Source organism: Haliotis cracherodii, unplaced genomic scaffold (assembly GCF_022045235.1).
Source record: "Haliotis cracherodii isolate W230 unplaced genomic scaffold, xgHalCrac1.p SCAF_2, whole genome shotgun sequence".
Lineage (NCBI taxonomy): Eukaryota > Metazoa > Mollusca > Gastropoda > Lepetellida > Haliotidae > Haliotis > Haliotis cracherodii.
In genome coordinates, this window is record NW_027266275.1 from 44,915,223 (window position 1) to 44,939,000 (window position 23,778).

A 23,778-nucleotide genomic window follows, 5' to 3' on the forward strand; every position below is an offset into this window, starting at 1 on the left:
CCATCTAAAAAGCTATAACTGAAACTACTGATATTTTATATATGCATTTTACCTGATGATAATTATTACTTGCTAAACTATAATTATATGAAATGGTGTACAAATATTACACCATGATAACTCATAAAAGCACTTGATGTAGATCTAATTATTATAAGATAACTTAGTATAAATGTTAACCATGATACTAATACCAGAAGTGACGTCAGAACCGGAAATATGATTCAACAGCCTGATGGTCTGAGAGATGGTTTAGAACATCTAATGACATCATTGATAAAAATAACAGCAATTATTACAGTAATTCTTGTGAAAGGTACCACATATCTGTTTGATTCATGATATTGACTTAGTTTTAAATCCACATGAGCTGATTCAATTGTAGCTCGTCCTTTTAGGATTTGAAAGAATTATCAAAATAATCTATCAGTGTTCTAAGAATACTACCTCTATTATATCAGAAGTACTCCCTCCCAACTCCCCAATCATCTTGTTCGTAGACGTTTGGAAAGAAGTGAGGATTTGCACACGGAAGTGCTGTGAGCTGCTTTGTGCTATTGTTGGGACAACTAGTTACGTATATTTGCCTGTGAAAAGGACTTCTGTTGAAAATCTGAAGATCTGAAGATCTTGGTTATGGTACAGCCAAAATACAGGATTATGAAATGATATAATAGAGGTAGTATTCTTTGAAGTATTATCAATAACTATTGTTTTCATGATGTTTTCCATACCATAAAAGGTATGGATGGTTCTGCTTCTAGTTAGATCTACAGTATGGTTGAATGAATGGTTTTTTTTCTTGGGCAGGTGTAGGGCAGGTGATTGAGGTTAACACCAAGAGAGAAGAAACTAAAGCCAGCTCTACTTCAAAACATGATGGCAACAAAGTAGAGAAACGAAAACAACAGCGACCGACCATGACAACGATAAATAAACAGTATACAGGTCAGTCAACACAAAGCATTAGAAACTAACACTATAATCCAGTGAGTCAATTAAAACACAAGCATCTTTATTTCTCATAATTGTTTGCACAATGACAGGTTGATAATGTAGAAACTTTATTCCAAGCACCCCAAAAATGCTGAAAAAAGCATACCCCTGCAAATACCCTACTTCTATTACATCACTGGCAATAATCCTGTAATTATAACGTGAACATTTCCTCTAGTATATGATTGCCTCAGTTCTCCTGCTTGCAGGTGATCACAAGGTTAAAAACATTAAATTTCTTTAGTGGTACGTGTCTTTCCTTGAATTATCTTTCCTAACACGGGAAACCCTGCCCTCAGCGCATGTGTAATCCTTCCAGCTTTATTATTTCTCCATGTGTACGACAAGTAAGACGTGTTTATAGTTACTTGAGGATAGGAAATGTTTCAAAAACTTTTATGATTAGATAAGACCGCACTTGTTCTGTAGATATTGTTCTACAAAGAAGTGTTCAATTTCCGATCATTGTGATCTCTGCATAGATTTACGGATGCGGAATTCAAAGAATTATTTACACATTTCATTATCTAAAATGAATTGATTAAATCTATATCGGCAAAAGAACTTATGGAAGAAAAACAGCCAGGTTTGAATGAATTTTCAAAATTGTTATCATCAATGTTTGCAAATTTTATATCAGAAATTATGCAAGGTATTGCTAAGATAGGTGACAGTGTTGAGCAAGGAATCATTACACAAACTGTAACTAAACTAAGGCTTGATGAAATGGTGGCCAAGCTAGCTAAGCCTGGCAAAACAAAGGGACTGGTTACCCTTTGCGGGTTTCCTGCTAAAGAGCCAAGGATCTGGATCTATCTGACAGGCCACCCTTGAGTTCAGGCAAATCCGTCCTGCTTACTCCCCAGGTTGTGAAGCTTGTAATGCCTGACATGTGTACATAATAACCGGTGTACCGATCCATCGGCCGTGGATAGAAACCCTGTCAAGTATGGTAGGGTCCGCAGCTTGACAAGCCACAGATGTGAGTCAATGACCTGGCAACTGGATCTATTTGACAAGCAGCCACGTGTCCATTCAGCTAGATCCATTCCTCTTATCCCACAGGTTGAGAAGCTTGTAATGCCTGATTTGGGTACGAAATTATCTGTCAGATCACGCAGCTGTGACGTATACATGGAAACTCATGTTACCCAACATGAACTTTGATTCTCATAAAGGGACTTCAGTTATTTATCCCCAAAACTCTGGGTCAGATATATGTTCATACCTGTTTGGAGAATTGTTTAGAATTTGGAAACAGTTGATAAGCTGATTCCTGTCACCAAACCACCTGAGTAATTAGTTAAAGTTTTACCTGAGGAATTGGAAATTCTGGGATTTTTATGCTCTTGAGAGAAGTGCTAACTTGTCCCTTGCACATTCTACAACTGTACGAGAGATTTTACTTTGGACAAATGACAATTTAATGAAATTGAAGTTTGGAGATAAACTCCTCAAATAACCAGCCAACCGGTTTCTGCCATTCATCAGCGGTTGTTAGAATTGCATTCAACTGAAATAGATATTGATTTCTCAAATATCAGACCCGTGAAGATTCCGGGGTAGAATGCTGTAAAAGGTGACTGTGCTTGTCGTAAAAGGCGACTAACGGGTTTGGGTGGTCAGGCTCGCTGACTTGGTTGATGCATGTCATCGATCCCAATTGTGTGGATTGATGCTCATGATATCAATCACTGGATTGTCTGGTCCAGACTCGATTATTTACACACCGCCGTCATATAGCTGGAATATTGCTGTGTGTGGCGTTAAACTACAAACCAACAAACCAAATCTCAAATATTGGACAAGCAGTATGTCATGTGTCTGTTCATTGGAAGGGCTTAAAAGATATGGACAATCATGCACGTATGTCACTGGATATTTTGTCTTATATCAGTTGATTGGTAGCAGGAATTACATTGCTTGCCCTCCAACCTTCAGTGACTAATCTTGCATTTTCTTGATTTACTCGTCACCATGTCAGTAGAGGATATCACTATGCCACATGCCTTCTTAGATGGTATATATACGTCAGTGTCGAGTTAAGTTAGAGTGGTGGTTAAGAGTACAAGTTTAAGTAATAAGGTTGAATAGGTTTACGTAGGTAGGGAAGGGGGAAAATTACGTAGGTTATAGATAAGAGAAGGATTTTTCCCCAGTTGTTGTTTTTTCTGTTTAATAAACTTTAAGTCCAACATCATTCTTTATGTTTTGTTTATAATTAGAATTGGTAACCCGGTCAGGAGCCTCCTAGAATGTAGAGACAAAAGAAAACAGTATGTATTTAAAGCTGCCTCTTTGGAAGCACTAGTCAGTATGAAATTTGTAGGACCAGGTATGAAAAAAAAAAAATGTTTAAGCATTCCAAACTACAGTGAAGTACGGTTATAACGAACTCAAAGGGACCACTCAATTTAGTTTGTTGTAACCGTAGTTTGTGATAACATATATACACCATATATACAGCAAATGGCTTGAAAAAACCCAACAACAACAGTTCGTTATATCCTCCAGTTTGTTATAAGCGTGTTCGTTATAAATGTAGTTTACTGTATCTCAGAACATATTGTCTTCAAAGCGTAACATCTCGGTGCATCAGCTCTTCAGCACAAAGACACCACTGAGACTGAGAATTACAAGTCCCAGTTTACTTGGTATTATACAAGAAAATGTGATCTTGTCGACACATTTCAAAATATGGTGTATTTGAACAGATAATGTGAATTTAATATTTTTGTTTGTGCAATGAAAATACCATCCATATCATTATATGCAGTTCATCTCGTAGTATCTCAACCCTAACGCCTTTACTTTACCACTCACCACTGGTATATTTAATTGTATCCTTTGCCATGTGCTCGTACGGCAGTTTGTTTACACTACCACTTCCGGTGTTCTCGCTCTCAGTGAATCTCTTAAATTGTTATAATATTTTTTATCACTCTTGTCAGGCCAATTGACCTTGTTTTAGTATTATTCTCCCATAGCCGTGTTATCGTAAACCAACATCCATGTAGATTAATTTCTTATATACTCCCATGATATCTTTCACTACCGGGCATGCGCAGTGTGAAGGAATGATGTCACATGTGTATTTATGTAAATTCCTTTCAGGTTCCATCTTGCCGTTTAACCATTGTTCTGTCAAGTCAATTTGGTACCCTCCATCCACCCCTTCACCACCTAGGGGCTGCTTGGTTTAAGCACATTTTTTCTAGAACTAACCCCTGTCCGCAGGACACTAACCTACCTGGTCCGGCGCAGCCACCAGTTCACATCCATACCCGCAGGGTACCCCTATCGCACTACCCACAGGGTAGCCCTACAACTAACCCCCGTCCGCAGGACACTTACCTACCTGGTCCGGCGCAGCCACCAGTTCACATCCATACCCACAGGGTAGCCCTATCCCACTATCCGCAGGGTAGCCCTATCTCTCTACCCGCAGGGTACAGTTCGGCGTCTCAAGCCATTGCATGCCTCAGGCAGCAGCATTACATGGCTTGGGGCCCCCCAAAATTCCTTACCTACCTGGTCCGGCGCAGCCACCAGTTCACATTCCATACCCGCAGGGTACCCCTATCATTCATCTAATAATAATAATAATCTTCTCCTTTTCTTCAACACCTCTCTACCCGCAGGGTAGCCCTATCCTAGCAGGCCAGCACGGCCCTAGAACTAACCCCCGTCCGCAGGACATTCCGTGTGCGACCGAGCAGCCCCCTTGTATATAGCATATATATCCCAATGTGTATTAAATTATATTGTTTCCGTTACCCTTTGTCGTGTTTTCATTGCACAAATAGCACAGTTTTTGGTGTTTATGAAGACGAAAGTGTGGTGTACCCACCAACATTCTCAAAAGATAACATCTATCATAATCCCTGCTCTGTTTTTAAGATATGAATCCATTCCCAGAATAGTGATTTTGGGGTGATCTAATATAAACTAGGTGGAACATTTCTCAGTAGACCATTTATAAAATAATATGCCGAGAATAGATCATAGACAATACATATTAATTGATAAAATGTCATTTAAAAATGTTTCGTCATATCAAAACAAATCAACTTATGCTTAGTCCAAAGATATCAAATGATATCTATATCTGCTGTAGAAATAGACAATTTCTGAAAACTGAAACATATTGGAAGCCATCTTGGATTTTCATCATCACCAGGGGGCGCTGCGTACCATATTTGAATTATATAAAGCATTATTGCAATTGATCCTGATAAAGATGCTGTGATAAATTGAATGAATTGACCAGATAATTATGATAAATGAGTATAGACTTAAGTCATATTAGAGATTTCAACCATGTCGGCAGGCATCTTGGATTTTCTACCACCAGGGGACGCTGCAAACTATATTTGAATCATATACAGCTCTGCTGAAATTCATTCCGCATGCATTCCTATGGATATATGTATAAATGGATCAGATAAGTATGATATATTGAGTATATATTGATACCATTTAAGAGTTTTGGCCACGTTGGCAGCTATCTTGGATTTTCTACCACCAGGGGGCTCTGCTGAGGTGGATCCATATCCAGAAATGTTCGGAATGGTTCAATGTATAAGTGTGCCAAGTTTGGTGCTTTTAACCCAAAGTGCACAATTTTAGCCTTTACCACCCCACTAGTATGGCAGGTAATAAGTGTATACACTGCCTTGCGAAAGTCCCCCCACTTCATTCCACCCTTCGCATGCCAGCGTGTTCCCGTCAGTCGGTATTAACTGGACCCGATACACCATACATCTGAAACTTAAAACACACTAGCGGCATCTTTGTTATAATAACATCTGATTTATACTAACCTATTAATTTATTTACAGCAGTTATTTATTTACCTGTTTATCTATATATTATTAGAGTTATTGAAAAAGATTAAGTCAGTATTATCCCATTCCCCTCGTGGAAAAGCAACAGGCAGGATATGTTTGTTTATGCCAGGTGTACTATTATGGAGAGTTGAGTAATGCGGATATATTTGTTGTAACAGTTTGATTTCCAAGCCTGTATTTCTGGATCTGCTTGGAACTAACCCCATTAATTGCTGCTGTGGTAGCCGCTCCAATGCAAAATGAGTGTGATGAAAAAAAATGTAGATTGAGCTGTGGTAATGAAGCCAGGGCCTTTCTTAAAATTACCTGAAATTGGAATCTAGTTAAAGTATGTCCATCAAAATGGACGAACATATGCCCATGCACTGGTGGTCTGATGGATAGAAACTGTTGCATTGCTCTGACAGGACACAGTCTAGAGTGAGGAATAGCTGTTGTTTTTATTTGCACACCTCTGCCACATTGATCCGTTTCGGATGAGCGGAAACATACTGTTATCTGACTTATATCTCCTGCCACATGAATATCAGACAAAAGACACGCCTTATGCGAGAAATCCTTGGCTGACCCTGCCACCAGCTCACTGATTCAAAAGAATTAAAAAAATGCAAGCAGGTATGCAGCTGTGAAAAGAGAAGTTTCATAAGTTAAAGGTGCACTGATCTAACACAATTCCCCAGGACTGGTTGTTGCCTTTGTTATTGTTTTTTCCCAGTGAGTACCCGGATGTATAGCAGAAATCTAGACTAGTTCGCGACCTCTGCTGCGCCATTCGTAAGCGCATTAGTCACTTTTATGGGTAGTAATAAGGGCGTATGGTCACACTGATCAACAAAATGAAATACAGTTTTCGAGATAATAAGGAAATGTGGGTGTCTTTGTGGGTAGCATCGGTAATGGTGACGAAGTTTTGATAAGTCACTTGCTTGGTAATTTTGCGATTTTCGTTTACACTATTTTTACTTGATACAATGTGTAACAAATTTATTAAACGTCTAAATATTCAGTTATTTTACAAAGTGACTGAAAAACATTTCCATCTGTATTATTATGATAACGAATTCCAAACATTTTTATGTTTAATGTTTAATCACCAAGAGACTGAAAATGTTACGTTGAAAAGTACATTTCTATGTTGTTTGGCTTCTGATCCTACATAATAATCTGTTGTGATGTTTGTAGGCCCTTTTGATCGTCTTAATCAATCTGGACAGATTTTTTAGTCAAAATGACTGATATATTTACACATTTTATAAATTGCCTGAGAGAATCACATTTTACAAATTGACGGTTGTATATACACTCTTACAAAGGAAAAGACCTGTGAAAACAACGTCTATCGCTCATTGAAGAATTTTCCAACCAAGACATAGAGAAACAAGAACAAATCGGTTCAAATGAAGGAAAACAAAATGCAAATATCATAATTACAACCTACCAAATTTATGTGTATAAATTGTAGGCAGCTTCCTTGTTCGAGGAATGTATCCGTGAATATCCACACAAAGGAACAATATCCCACTCGTCTGCAGCTGTACAAAGAAACTTAATCGATGTCACGTGTCTCAGTAACAATCAAATATTTTAAAAGATATATATCGTTTCGGGATATTATAACCCGTGTTCGTTTCTCAACTGATCACCTGGATTGTTTCAGGTGTTTTACATAGGTGTCAAGTCTCAATGGTCGGCTGAGAAAGCCCACGTGAAAACTATTTTCATAATGTCCACGGTTCCTAAAAAATCCATTGAGTGATGGATAACAATGATCAATCAATCAACGTATTAACAGTTAACCCTTTGAACACAGTATGTTGTTGTTACATCGGCACTTCACGCCATGATGTGAGTGTATTCCCTTTGTTTTAGTAAACCTAGACATGTAAACACTCACTCTTTACATATCCACTGTGCAAGATAACAGTGATTAATCAATCAACATATTTTCTGTTAATCCTTTGATGACTAGGAACGATCCGTTGATTTACAAACAAAAGTAAATCAACTGATCATTCATCTCTTGCTGGGCTGCCACGTGCATATTACATAACACACATTTCACTTCACTTCAAACCTGGATTTAGATTGAATAATTACCCCAGACACAATAAATGCCAAATGGGAACCTTTGTCAGGTAATCTAAGTAGTGCTACCACTAATTGTACCTGTAATAAATTCATTAACTGAGCATCAAGTGAATGACGACAAATACACAAGTGTAGGGTTATACCAGAAAACGTGGATGACAACAAGGGAGTAGTAATCGTACTATCGACGCAATCCGAAATCTGAAAATGCTTTCACTGCATGGATACTTTTTTTAGTATTAAACTATAACCATCTGGGGTATTTCCAAATGACGACATCCGATGAGCTCTGCTGTTCTTTTTGTCTGTTTGTTTAAGCTGAAGAAATTAATTAACATGCACCCTTTGTCAAAATCTTTATAGATCACAGTTAACCAATCAGTGTTTATGCAAAAATGCGTAAAACAAATATTGCCTCCAGCCTCCAAGTTTATTTAGCTGTCCTTGCAGACGGTAGCCCAGTCTCTGGTCACGCTCAGTTGCGTTGCGTATTATCCGGGTACTCACGGGGGAAAAAACAATAACAAAGGCAACAACCAGTCCATGGAATTGCGTTAGATCAGTGCCCCTTTAAGGCACAAACTACCAGTAATGATGTGACAATAACAGACAATAAGTCAATTGTAATTGGGAGTCGGGTGTTGGCCTTCTGTTTCTGTCTGACAAATCCAATCAAGGCTTTCTGAATAAGAAAATGGGATGTTAGGTCATGCATACCATGTAACCTTTGCCATGTTGCTAATGCCTATGTATACGACTTTGCCGTGCGAGGAGATTTTCCTGTTAAGGAGAGATGAACTATAAAATGCATAAGATGATCAACCGGAGCAGTCCAAATGTGTGGCAGGCTGAAAGAGATGCTGAAAACATTTAATGACTTTATTGCAGACCCATACAGGTTCCATGTATTTGATGCTAGAGAAGACTGCACTAGATGTTGCACCTCTGTCGTCAGATCTGCCATATGTCCTGTGGTATGTGTGCTGGTATCTCGTCTGCCGGCGGCGCTGCTTCCTTGAACCTGGACCACTGAAATCTCGAAAGTGAATCAGCTATACCATTTACATACATAGGAACATAAGATCTTTGAACAAGATATTATGTTGTAAACAGAGATGTATCGGGCGCCCAAGGAGCGACATAACACAGGGTGGTTTTGCTGTTTGTGGATTGATAATCGCTACCACTGCTTGGTTGTCACAAACAAACAGCAATCGCTTGTTTCATAGATGTCTGCCCCACAGTCTTACTGCCAATACGATTGGAAAAAGCTCCAGCATAGTGATATCCTTAGCCCATCCATTCTGCACCCACTCGTTAGGCCATCTACACCGTGATATAATTGTAATACTGTTAAAAGCAGCGTTATACCCAAATCACTCATGTTAGGCCATCTGCCATTCTCCCATCGGCCCATGAAAAAGGCTCTGAAACTATGGTTACCTGACACGTTGGTAAACAAATGTGTTTCTGATGTGTTGATCCACAAGGCAGAAGTGCCATTGTGGTTTTTGAAGAAATTGCTGCCATCAATTCAGTTCCTTGCACAAGCCTTGTGTTATCCTTATTCTGTGGTGTGGTTTTGACCCTCCGGGCTGTGCGTCAATGAGGCGTCTGAGAAAGGCACGACCAATCGGAATTGCTCTACATACAAAGTTAAGTTTCCCAGCCAAGGATTGCAAGTAGTGTAATGTTGTTTTCTTTTTTGAATTAGCATCTGTTTCCTGATTAAGGGACACAACCTTGTCCATCGGTATGCTAATTTGCGCTATGACTGTGTCAATTGTGATACCCAGGAACGTCATGTTTGTTGTAGGTAGCACTGTTTTGTCCTTTGCGACGGGAACACCCATTTTTTGTAATAACACCAGGGATGACTCAAGAGCTTGTTGACACTTATTATAGGCTGGTGTTGCCAATGCAAAATCATCCAATGTTGTATGTTATTATTTATGGTGTGTTTCCTGAGTACCCACTGATAAAATGTGCTAAATTTTTCAAATGTTGCACAAGAAATGGAACAGCCAAATGGAAGACATTTGTCAAGTAGAGATTATTTTTGAATTGCATGCCGAGAAAATTTCAAGTCATCTGGTTGTTTAGGTATGAGGCAAAACACTGACTTTATATCAGATTTTGCCATGTATGCACCCTTGCCTGTTCCTTATATCATGGTTAGGGATATGAAAATGACAGAGTAGTGGAAAAAGTGCTGACAAAGTGTTCTGATATGTACTTGAAGCAAAACAAAGAGGAATGCAAGGTCAGGCTGAAGGAAGTAACATATGTCGGACATACGTTCGGTATGAAAGGGCTGAAACCATGTGAAGACAAACTTGGAGCAATCACTTAGATGCCAGCTCCAGGGAATAAACAAGATCTATAAAGTATCATGGGAATGGTCAATTATTTGGGAAAATGCATACAAAACCTCTCATCAATTAATAAGCCTCTTCGGACAAAAGACAGTAGAAGTGTTTCGACAACCTGAAAACAGTGATCTCAAATACACCAGTATTGAAATACTACAATGTCAGCTTCCAGTGAAGCTTTTAGTGGATGCATCATCACATGGAGTTGGAGCGTGTATTGCTCAAGATGAGTTAACAGCCTGTATCATATGCTTCCAGATCACTCAACCCTGAGGAATGGAAGAATGTGGAAATTGAGAAGGAGATGGTAGCTATTGTCTATGTAGCAACAAAATTCCACCAGTACATGTAAAAACTGTTGTCATGGAAACCGATCACAGACCCCTGGAATGCCTTGTCAAAATACTGTTGTCAGCAGCGCCACCCTGAATTCAACGCCTGATGTTGAAAGTACAGAAGTGGGTCATTTAGAAGTACTTGAGGGTCATTTACAGGCCTGGATCAGAAATGCACATCCCGGATATCCCTGAGCCGAGCTCACCAAGAGGAAACTGAAAATATGGAGTTGGAGGTACATACAGTTGAGAACTTACCAATTTCAAGAAATAGACTGGCTGAAATGAGATAGGACACAGAAAATGACAGTTCTCTTCAAAAACCAAAGGAGTATGGTCTTCATTGATGGCCTGATATTCCTAACAAGGTGGATTTGGACATTAAGCCATACTGGAATAATTGTGAATTTATTTCATTCCAAGATGAACTCTTGTTGAAAGGTGAATGCATCATCACACCTACAAGTATGAACAGAGAAATGTTCAGAAAAATTCATCAGAGTCACTTGGGCGTAGAAAAATGTTTGCGTCAGCATGTGATGTACTCTATAGGCCAAGCATGAGTGCACAGATCAGAGATTTAGTATCAAGCTGCGGTGTATGTTGTCGCTACAGGAATCGTCAACACTGAGAGCCGTTGATTCAGCATGGCATACCTGACAGACCATGGCAAGATATTGGATCAGATATATTTGAACTGGGCAGAGAACACTACATCATTGTGGTTGATAATTACTCAAAGTTTTTTGAGGTCTCCAAACTACATAACATGAAGGGTGTTACTACAATCAACATCCTGAAAGAACATTTTGCGAGGCATGGGATTCCAGAATTTGTAATGACAGACAATGGATCACAGTATGCAAATTATTATTTTGCAAGGGAATATGGACTTGAACACAAGACATTGTCTCCTCACTACCCTCAAAGCAACAGGTTGGCAGAGCAAACCGTACAAACTGTGAAAAGATTGTTCAAGAAAGCAAAGGACGACTGTCAGGATCCATATCTTGCATTGTTGGATCTCCGAAATAACCCCACAGATGACATTGGATCTCCTACTCAGCTATTGATGGGTCGTCGAACAAGAACAGTTATTCCAACTAAACCAAGTCTCCTGAAACCAGAATTCGATTACAGCCATGTCAGGAGTAACATGAAACAGACACAGTATGAACAGAAATATTTTCATGACAGGAAATGTAAAGAGCTGAAACCACTTCAACAAGGTGATGTAGTACGACTGAGGAAGGAAGGTGAATGGATACCAGGAACTGTAGTCAAACCAAGCAAAGAACAACATTCATACATGGCTGACAGTAGTGAAAGATTCTTCAGAAGAAACCGAAGAGATCTCCTGAAAGCAAATGAAGCTAACCCTCTGAAATTGTGTTTTGACAACAATGAAAGAAACCTGGAATCTCCCATAACATCCAACAACAAAACACAGTTCCAACAGGCAGTGAAATCACCACTGTCATCAACTACACCATTATCGTCACAGTCATCATCACAGCATTAAAACGTCTAAATGTAGACAGGGTGTGTATGTTATGGGTATGCCAAACATGGTTTAATCGTTTAAATTCATGTTTGCGAATGGATTGAGTGTTTGTACTTGTTGTTGGGACAGATGCATGTTATGCATATTCTATGGCGCTTTTGGACCCTTCTCTGTTTGTTTGCGAGCGTTCGCGTGCAAATGTGCCAACGTCTATTTGCCCTTGATTGTTTAAACACCTATCCTGAGTCGGCGTCAGAATTTGTACAGGCATATATATATGCGTGTCCCCGTTTGTGAGCATGCTGTTAGAAAGCATGGCCATATTTGTGTGTGTGATGGTATGAAGCACTGTCATTGGCCGAGTTTGTATTATGCATAATATTGCGCGAATATTGGCACCTCCACGTCTTCTCCAACCGCATAATTCCTCCTGATCCCCGCCCTACTGGCTTTTGGATCCTTTAATAGCCCAACTGTGCCCAGTAGGAGCATTGAGGTGGTATCTACTTAGGGAAGTGAGAAGGAATATGTTTATAACTTTATAATTGCTGTATTTAATTTATCCTGCATTACTGAATACTCTTAATGCATTCACCACTTGTTCTTGACAGAGAAAGATCTATATTATGTCTTGCACAGAAGCGCTCATACAGCTCCCACGGAAGGGGTGCATCACTGATCAGTACATTGCTGCTCTCACCTCAAGAGAACAGTAACCAGTTTGAGCTCTCAGCTACAATCACTTGAATCCTTTGCATGTTTTAGCAACTCTTTTGTTGCTTGTAATTTATGTTCTGCTTACCATACATTGTAACAAGAGCCATGGCAATAAGTCTGAGTGGGACCCTCATAACTCATGTCTTAGTTGTACTACCTTGTGCTCACAGGCTTCTAAGTGTGGAGATTATCTGCCACTTTCCCCTACAGCCTTCTTGAAATACCTCTAGGTATCACATAAACGGTGGACACAGCAGGCCTTGAAACGTTGCTTAAAAAAGATGTCAGATTCATCTGAGCCTACTACACACCCAACAGTCATGACCATTTCTTCCTCAGGCAGGACACCTCCGGCGACCACAACACTGTATATGTCTTCGTCGGGTATTACTTCCACCACCTCTTCGCCTATACAGATGATGACCTCCATCGTTGATATGACACTGATGCCACTGTCTTCGTTAACTTCAGCATTGATTTACTCTGCTTCATCCTCTATGATGATTGTCCCTCTCTCAGAAGTACTAGCTATCTACAGCCCCAGTATTGCAGGTGCTTCAGGCGCCTATGAGATTCGGGCCTGCAGCCTTCCATCTGGCGCCTCCCCAGATGCTTCAGCCATCTTATATGGACCCATCCTGGATTCATCTGATGCCGACAATGATCAAGCAGGCGATGCCTTGGTTTCAAGCTCCTCAAGCTCCTCAAGCTCCTTAAGCGCCTTCGGCTTCTGTGATGCTTTCGGCTCCTAAGACGGCGCCTCCTGTGGATCTCGGTGGCACCTCTATGATCTGCTCCTCCTGGTTCTTCATCAAGGCATAGTGGAAGCAATGAACATCGATTGGTCTCCCAAGCCAGTCGACAATCGTTGAAGTACTTCAGATTGATTGACCGATTATTCGATCAATCGCTCCACCACTAACCGAAACTGACATTATGGGTACTGGAAGTGACATCATAAAAACCTCATGTGACACCATAACGTCTGGAAGTGACGTCAGGATAGACCGGTAGTTACATCATGATACTAGAAGTGACCTAATACTTGGCCAGAAGTGATGTCATAATACACTGGAAGAATTATTGCATTAGGTCGGAAGTGACGTCATGAAACAGAAAATGGCGTCATATTTAACCCTCTGGATGCCGAGTTTTTTTTCTGACGCACATTTTCCTAAGATCGGAAAAGTGAAGGTTGTGCGAGAATTGCGCTCACGCGGCACTGGATCTACCTCTGGCTATAAAATTACGCAGAGGTGGAGAATATTAAATTTCCCATTTGATGGTGTAAATTTAACTGTAAATATCAAACCGGTTTTAAAAACAGACACTCCTAAGTGTTGTCCGAGAATTTATTCTGCGTTGAAAAACAGTAAATTTCTCCGCTTTTTATGGTACACCGATAAAAGTACTGTGCGACAATTTTTTTTATTAAGAAGCTTTACGGAAACTGTGAGCGAACAAAATACTGCCTAATATCTGAACGACATAACTACATATCAAATGGAGTTATATGCGTATGTATAACGACATACATTCAATTCCAAAAATAGCATGCCGTAAATGACGAAAACTGATTTTTCTCTATGACGTCAAAAGGTGACAGAGAGGTTACACACGTACAGAGAAAAGGGGGCATAACTCCGCTATGCTTAGCTCTAGTTTGTTGTAACTCAGGTCACTTGGTAAGAATTAGCTGTGGGTAAGGACAATATATTTTCGTGGTGTTTTGTTCTGGAGGAACCAAACTATTCCAACACAAATATCGATATTGAAACTGTACACGTTTAGTTATTAAAGATATACCCATAAGAAATGATGAAATCGTACTTCATAAATAGGAGGTAATAGAGAAATGGATGGCCTTATCTAACCTATAACTTAGTCCTTAGATTCCAACATTCTCCTGATTGTGTAAGTGTAATTTGACTAATGTTACATCATTATTAATGGAGCACTAGCCTTATCATCAATGTAATGAAATACCCGAAAAATAACACCATTCCTTTTGACGTCATTGCTGGTTTTATGTCTTTGATAACGTCGGAAAAATACGACACTGGTATTTTGATTAATATATATCTCCCCTAATTTTCGTTCATGTTATGGAAAATCTCGATGTGTGGAACGGAATTTGACGCTTTTTCTACACAACATAAAAGGACTGCTCTCACCAAGTAAATATGTAAGTAATCAGAAACATTCTGATAATCTATTTACTGTTATTTGTTGTCATAATTTTCATTGAATCAAACGGAAATAGTCAGAAATTCTGATAAATACCGTTGTCGTTGTGCGTGATTTTGCGTCAGTCATGGCGTCAACCAGGACGTTAACTTTGACAACTTCTGTTGAAAATATCAAATCATTGCAATGTATCTCTTTAAAATTCCCTAATTCTTCCTACGATTCTCTTCCCATGCATATTCTGAAAATGTTGAGTCAATATCTTGAACGAATAGACGAATGGATAGCTCAAAATAGGAGAATATGCTACACTGTGTAAAATCTGTATTTTGCTTTGTTTACATTTCAACCATGTCCAGTTTTTCGCGCACAGCGTTCGTTTTCACACCTTACTTATTTTGCTTGATTTCATTTAGCCACTTCGTATTGGTGACAAAGACCACTGGTCATTTGATTCTAAAATGTATGAGGAATTCAAGGATGTAGGTATCGCAGATAAGTTTGAAATATACGTGATGTTACAGGCGTCTCATAACCGGTGTACCTGAAACGTGATTTTGTAAACACTATCCAATATGGCGGAAAGTTCACTTCGGCGTTTGTGTTTTCGTTTTTCCCAAAACATTTTAAAACGATTCTAGGGTTATCGGAGACGTTTTGGAATGATCATTGGTGATTTCATAAAAGACAGATACCCGTGATCACTAATATGCTATTTTTGAAAATCATTTCTCCGAGTAAATATCCGAAATTTAGATTTCAAAACATGCTGTAAATAACGCCGTGAATGGTGATTTAGTAATGTGTAAAAAATGGCGACATTTACGATGTACCTAATTTTCAGAGGTCATGTTCAGTACTTTTGCTTGGCCTAAAATGCCAGTGGATGATATCACAGAACTGTAAAGTGTAGTTGAGTGGGTGATGTATTTTGAATTTTATTCGACTTCAAAGTGAGGGTTGTAGAGGAAGGACATATATGTCCCTCTGGCATCCAGGGGGTTAAGGGGCAGAGTTTGTCCGTCCATCCATCTGTCCATCCGCTTCTCAAAGGTAACAAATTTTTTCAAAAACTATTCAAGTCAGAGAAATTAAATTTTACACACTGATGTTACTGGTCATGATCTCAAATAAAACTTGGTGTCGTAAATTCACATTTTTAATCTCATCCGATCTCACACTGTGCATTTCTCATTCAATTTTCGATTCTAAGTGGAAACACGCCTAAACAAGGGTTTCCAGCCTCTAAAAAGCAATTCACCCGAACATACCTAGCATCATTCACCATTTTCCAATTTTCCCTCTTTCAAGCCTTTCAAATTTTATTTTCTTGGTCGGCGTTTATCAACATGGACAAACAGGCCATGCGTCAGCCTGTGTACCTAACTTGTAGACATGTTTTTTCTCATTCCGACCCACATGATGTCTGGTTGCTGCAGCTCATCTACATGCTGTTTTCAGTGTGTTGACTTGTCCAATGAATCTTTCAGCATTTATCTTCACAAGTGTCAGCATAGAAAACAAGACCGACTTTCTATTCTAAGTCTGAACAATAAAAAATACAAACTAGAAAACTGCTTCAAAGAAGTCTGAAAAATCAGCGAAACTACCTACATTTTCGCTGATTGTGGAATCGTCTACCCCCTATCTTGGGATGTCTTGCTTCCTATCATGTCTGTCAATGACAAGGATGTATTGGACAGCTTGCTCGCAGAAGACGTTTCCATCTTGACCACTCAGCCCCTTACAGAGAATCTAATCAGTCAACGTCTATGGCCAACAAACCTACAGCTTCAGACATACGCAAAGTTCTCTCAGTGATATTGGATTCGACCGTTCCTGTATTTTCCTTACAGTTGACCCCTATCCCTCTTGCTTCTACGAAGCCTACCATAGACCGTCGTTTTTCTTCATCACCCTCATCTGCTGCCTCTGATAATGTCAAACTTTCCTCCTCCTGAGGGCATCTCTTAGACTTCAAAGCAAAAACCAACATCATGGCATGGTACTCTTCACACCACTCTTTTTCACATGATGTTAAGCTTTTGTACCCCAATGTCCTGTACTGTAGGGTTGGCATCTCTCGGATCAGCTTGCAAAGTCTTTGTGTTTAGCATATAAGCTTTCATCCATTGTTCAATCGCAGAACTCGAATCAACGATCTTTTAAGGATCGATGAACTCAAGATCAGGATTGGCAATCTAGGGCTCATCGATCACAGGATCTGTGTTCTTAGACTCGCCATACCTCCGAGGATAGTGATAGACCACAGAACTCGCTGCTTCAGGTAAACGTTGTTATTCGTTAGAATTTCGTTAGAATTTCATTATTCAACTGACAAACGATCATCTCCACACACACACACACACAATCATTCCATAAACACTATGACAACGCACAACACAATCAAGGTAACATTCTTTACTCACAAATATCAATTTTACCGATACAATTCAAGTGGTATCATAACAACACCAGAACTTCTGGAATGAGAGGTATCTATCTTACATCAATAGTGATCCCTCCTTGAATCAACATGTTTCTGAGGTTCAGCACTGCTCTGTAAAACAGCAAACTTCAAAGTTTCGACGCTTCTCGAAGGATGAGCATGCTTCCAAAAATCGCCACTCCTCTTAGGATTGTCGCATCTCAAAGGAATGACGTTCCCCAATGGTTCGACGAACCTCCATGGATCAACACTCCTCTCCAGATCGGCAATCTTCCACTGAGTGTTTGGATCGACAATCGGGGGATCGGTCATCTACCTATCATCTCATGATAGCACACTTCAGACTCCTCTTATACTGACTCTATTGGACACTCATTGCTCTTCTTCCAGTCATCTTGACCCGTGATCGTTCTCGTTCTTATGACTATCATCATCAACGACGAGAATTTCCTTGGAACCCTGATTCATATAATGCCTACGCAGACCCGGATCATGCTTGGGAATGTTACCTGTAGTAAATGGATTCCCTCCCTCTCTGGGAGAGAGTGCTCATGTGACACTGCTAACCTGGCGTGAATTTTCCGCTCTTCATTGGCACAGAGCCAACCTTGTATCTCAACTTCTACCAGCAGATGCCCTTCCCCAAAGGCCATGCATGGCACTCTTTCTTCAGTGCGCCTCTTGGGTTCTCCTTTACCTCCTCCGGGTCGACGTCCACCTTATTACAAATACTTCCTACCTCGTGGAATCCTTTAACCTCTATGATTTTACCAACTTCAGTCTCTCTTGCAAGCTAGATCGATGACTTTGTGTGCTGACAATTAGGTGCCTCACTCTGGCAGTGTGGTTCCAATCTTGAATGGGACTAAACCGAAAAAAGTACTAGAATCTGTACCGTATATCGCTGTGTATAAGGCGAGTTTTTCGTACCTAAAATGAGGGGGTTAAGAAGGGGGGTCGTCTTATACACGGAGTTGAAGATCTCACATTTTTTTCCAGTTTCACTTTCAGCTTCCACTGGCGATGTCAACCGGCGTCCGATAGTCAGCCCAGCATTTGACAATAAAACTTTGCATTTCATCCTAAATAACTGTTCCAATAACTATTTCCATACATAAACATGATTTGTATCTGTTTTCCTTGAATAAAGTTTAATAATTTCTGCAAATAAAGTTGAAATGACCCTCGCCTCAATGCAGATTGTCAAACCAGCTGACACAGTAAAACAATCAACATCCGTGAGTAGAGAGCCGGAAGTACTGGTAAGCATTTGCATGTTGCACATGTGACCTAACATGTGATAACCGGTGAAGCTGAAATCAATTCCCGCTGTTTTTACAGTTGGAGACGGTGTGTATAAGTGATTGTGGAATAAACACGCTGAATGTGAGGCAAACTTAAGCCTAGTTAGTTACAACATAGTTAATTGGCGATTAAAATACTCACCATTGTCTCTTATATGTTATTACTTCATAAATGAAACACAAAATGACAACATGTGCTGGAGTTACACACGCGACCAATCATCATAGAAAAAACAATGCAAGATAAACATATTTTTATTGTATATATAAGGTTTGTGTGCGCATTTGTGATGTGCTTCATTCCAGGTCGCCTTATACACAGAGCATAGGATTTTGGGTTGATTTTGAAGGCGTGTACAGGGGGGGTTGCCTTATAAACAGCGATATACAGTGCTTGACAAAGAAAGTGTTATCCCAAATTTAACATTTGTTACATTTAACCACTTTCTAAATGGCATTGTGTGTTCAATGTATGTAATTATTTATATTTTGGCTGTCATCACACAATAAAAATGTTTAGTTTTGGCTGATTAGCTTGGATCTCCAGGACACAGATCTTTGTTCCCATTCATATTGGATACCAGAAGTATCTTAGGTTTGCAGTAAACGGCATGCATTACAAATTCCAACAACTTCCATTCGGCATATCAATAGCTCCAGATGTATATACACAAATCTCTTTATCAGGGCTGTGATTCCAGTGAACAGCCAGTTCACTTGGATCACAACCCTGATCATCAAGAAAAGACAGGATAGGCTGGGTCCGGCCACTGGGTAATACTAAAAATGGATTGCAGAATAATAAAATGAAACGTGTATCTGGGCAAATATATCTCAAGTGTCCACATTTGTATAGTTTTGCTCCAGTAATTGAGTTTGAATCAAAATGTATATACATTGTTCCCTCGCTATTGCGCCCTTCAATATAGTGCTAACTCGGTTATAGCGTGCGGTAAATCATGGCTCCCAAAATTTACTAACATTTTTAATAAACTCAAGTTTTCCAATGACACAATATTTTTCCCCATTTCAGAAAACATTATCAGCTGATCACCGCGATCATGTAACACAGGAAATACCGGTCAACAAATCCGAACAGAAGTACACAATTTAATCCTATTATAATATCTGGTTAAAACAAATTGTTCATTGTTTATCTGAACTATTATGTTTCTAGGTTTGTCAGCACCATACCCGTGCTCGTGGGTTTCACCAAAGTGGTAAACGTCTGAGACTTGCATCACTTTCGGGTTTTCCTCCCACATTAAACTGACACGCCGTGATATGACTGGAATACTTTTAAAAGCAGTGTTAAACTCAACTCACTCACACAATTATCTGAACTAAGGTTTGCAATATATTTGATTAATTATGTTCAAAATTTCATTCAATAATTGTAATCATGTTTACAATAATTTCAGCGAAATCGTATGCAAAGTGATCAGTTGATCGCTTAACTCACCGTTATTTACAGCAACCATGGTCAGATTACCGCTATTGATGACTTGAAACAAACTTTAGTTGCAAGAGAATGGATACACATATCATAAATGCCGTACCATGTCTTGTTAAAAGTCATATTTGAGGCAGTTTGACTGTTAAATGTCAACTTAACGTTTTCACAAGTGAAGTACATTTAGCACGGGAAGTCCCTACAGTGACTGGTCAAATTGTTCCATACATAAGAAAATATCCTGCATACCACCTGTACCAAAGTGCTACGCTTATGATTCTTATCATTTTAAATATATGTACAGTTGAAGCTGCAACTAAAACAACACGATATTGGAATATATTATTCCTGATAAAATAATAATTTCAGATACAATTTCTTCCGACAATAGCATCAAAATTCTTTGAAGTTGTATCATAGGGTGCTTTTTAATTAAATCACTGGTAAATTGGGAGGAAATGTGTGCACAGCTGATTGCTATTTCCGGCTTAGTTTACAAGAAAATACACACGGTAATCTTAATGTCTGCATATAAAACAATGCCTTGGAGAGCAGGAAATACAATTTGAATGGTAAATCATCATGTCTAGTGATGTGTTAATTCAAATACTTTTATTGACCAAGTTTGTTTTACCTGTTTATTCACCTGAATTCGCTGAAGGGATACGATGTGGTTTTTTTGAAAGCGCATATTAATGCTCGATAAATCTTTTTTTTTATACTATGATTCATAAACAACATTTTTCACGTTTCCATGGTAACAAGTTGGACTTAGGTTCTATAAGGGTGGTGTTCGTTTCCGGAGCGTAACTCAAAAACCATTAAATACTTTCTTACAAAACTTTGCATGTCTACCAGGCACATACTGAACTGGTGCCTTTTGCTATTTAGGAATATTATAAATTTTTATTTTTTATGTTTCCATGGCAACAAGTTGGACTTAGGTTCTCTAGGGTAGAGTTCATTTCTGGAGCGTAACTCAAAAACTGTTACATATTGTCTTACAAAACTTTGCATGTCTACCAGGCACATATTGAACTGGTGCCTTTTGCTATTTAGGAATTTTTTTTTTTTTTTTTTTTTTTTTTTTTTTACGTTTCCATGTCAACAATTTGGATCTAAGTTTTAATATAGGGTGGGTTCACTTATGGAGTATAACAAATAACCTGTTTCCTTGCCAAACATTGCATGTCTATATATAAAGCACATACTGTACTGGTGCCATTTAATATTAAAGAGTTTTAGAAATGTTTATTTTAGAATTTCCATTGCAGCTATTTTGACATGGGCTAAGAGTAATGTTGGGTCAGTTACCCGGTACCTGCTAAATCTCCAAAGTAACTAACTAACTTGTGATGTCCGTGTGCGAAATACGCTACAGTCAGCAAGCGCACGTTAAATCTTCTACTGGTATATCAGTCAGATTTGTGATGTGTTTCATTCTAGGTCGCCTTATACACGGAGTATAGGATTTTGGGTTGATTTTTAAGGCTTGTACAGGGGGGTCGTCTTATACGTGGGGTCGCCTTATACACAGCGATATACGGTACCTGCTTTGGGACCATAACGTGTGAAAATGGGCAGGGGATATAGATGACCTCGTTGACTTGTAGAACTTCATGGGCAGGGTGGGGCGGTCAGGTAGACTAGTGGTTAAAGCGTATGCTCATCATGCCCAAGACCGGACTTCGATTCCCGACATGGGTACAAGGTGTGAACCTCATTTCTGGTGTCCCCCGACATGATCTTGCTGGAATATTGCTAAAAATGGCATAAAACCATACTCACTAGCGCATGGACCAGACAAGAGGTGATACACTCTCTCTTATACCATAGGAGAGTTGTTGTTTTCCTCTTCTTGTTTTGGCGCTCTCAAACTATGTGGATGTGGTTGACAGCTTTAACAAAGCATAAAAAGAGATACCAAGCTGTTCCGCCTTATGTCCACCAGATGTATCATGTGGACAGCCTAAAGAACTTTACTGACTGGACAAATGATGATTTGTTCCCTTTCATACATATGGTGGGTGGCCGAACAGGTTCGCCTTGTTCCATGCCACACAATTGTTCATTAGATCAACATCCTGCGTGAAGACACGGAACACATGAGTAAATCCAACCTTGTGATAAGAATGTCCTAGTAGCACAAAGGTTTTTTTTAGAAGCAACCCATACACAAGTTTTTCATCTTTTTCGAACATTGATGATGTGATGACCTTTAGATTGCAGCCCTCTTAGTTCCTTTTTCTATTCGGGAGCCAAGTGTCTCCTGACATGAATATTTTAGGAGCTAACCTTTGTTTCAAAGGAGACAGACTTAAGAGTCTGAATGACATGTTGATTCATTTGAGATTCATTTGAGATAGGACATTTTCGCATGGACATCGTGTGAAGTGTGAAGATGATTCGATGGGTATTCAATTGTAATAGACAGGTACATTAAATAATATTATAAATATTTCCTTTTGTTAGAATATTGGTCAGGTGTATGCAAATGTAATGGGTTCAATATAACGGAGCAATTAATGAAACTCCTATTTGTACTAACGGTAGATAAATAAACAATATGATATGAAACCTTTATCATTAATTATGTGTACGACATTGGCCTTGCAAACGTGAGTTTGCTGAAGCGAAATTTATTAAGTGGTATCAACTGTACAGAACAACTTATCAAATTTCAAAACACAACAGGTTTATCTCCTAAAAGTTGTTTGCAAACTCGTGTTTGCAAGGCCAATGTTGTATACATTTGAAACAGGGGCATTAACAGAGGTTTCTAACTTATAAATAAGAGGTATCTCCTCTACATTCGGACTGCATCAAATTTCAAACACTGTAGGTGTATCTCCATTCTACCATGACGACAAGAGCGATTTGAAAACGGTGCTCTCTTGTAACTACACAGGATTTAAAGGTCCGTCGTTAGCTTTCAACATCCTGAAAGGGGTCACAGGTAGTTATAAATGTAGCAACTATTACTAAAGTTCAACATTAAAATACCCATAGTCTTGTCTTTTTTATTATTATTTTATTTCTTTTTGGAGTACACAAACAATAAGTTAATAGAATATATACTGAACAACAAAAGTTTCTGTGACATTGAATAAGATTTAATGCAAAGCTATGTTTTTTACCAAATCTGAAACAATTTCGGTTTGTAACATATAAAAGACTCCTATAAGTGTTCAAATGGTTTAATTTGCGATACTGACTTCAGAAAATGCGTGATTTCATAAAAAACCATGAACATACCAAAATGTCAAATCAATAGCGTGTGTGTCCACCTCTGGTTGCAATGCAAGCAACACATCTTCATCTCATGGAATGGACCAGGCGTCGCACAAAGTCCTGTGGGATATCTGTCCATATCTGCTGGAGCATGTTTCGAAGTTCCTAGAGTGTCTGTGGAACACGTGGTTGACGTCGAAGGCGCCAATCCATCTCATCCCACATGTACATGATTGGTGAGAGATCAGGTGAGCAAGCCGGCCAGGGGATGACATTCACGTTGTTTTGTTGA

General features: G+C 39.2%; 1 protein-coding gene and 1 pseudogene across 3 annotated transcripts in view; one reads left to right on the forward strand and one right to left on the reverse strand.

The window, feature by feature from the left end:
* The window catches only part of LOC139469159 (nucleolin-like), a 374,233-nt gene that overhangs the window by 130,546 nt on the left and 219,909 nt on the right, over positions 1 to 23,778 (forward strand). For all 3 annotated transcript variants that reach the window (XM_071251294.1, XM_071251292.1, XM_071251293.1), the window contains one exon: positions 811 to 948. In XM_071251294.1, the coding sequence (XP_071107395.1) occupies positions 811 to 948 (138 nt within the window). The remainder of the gene's footprint in view (positions 1 to 810; positions 949 to 23,778) is intronic.
* Positions 8,886 to 13,292, reverse strand: LOC139468988 (uncharacterized; annotated as a pseudogene).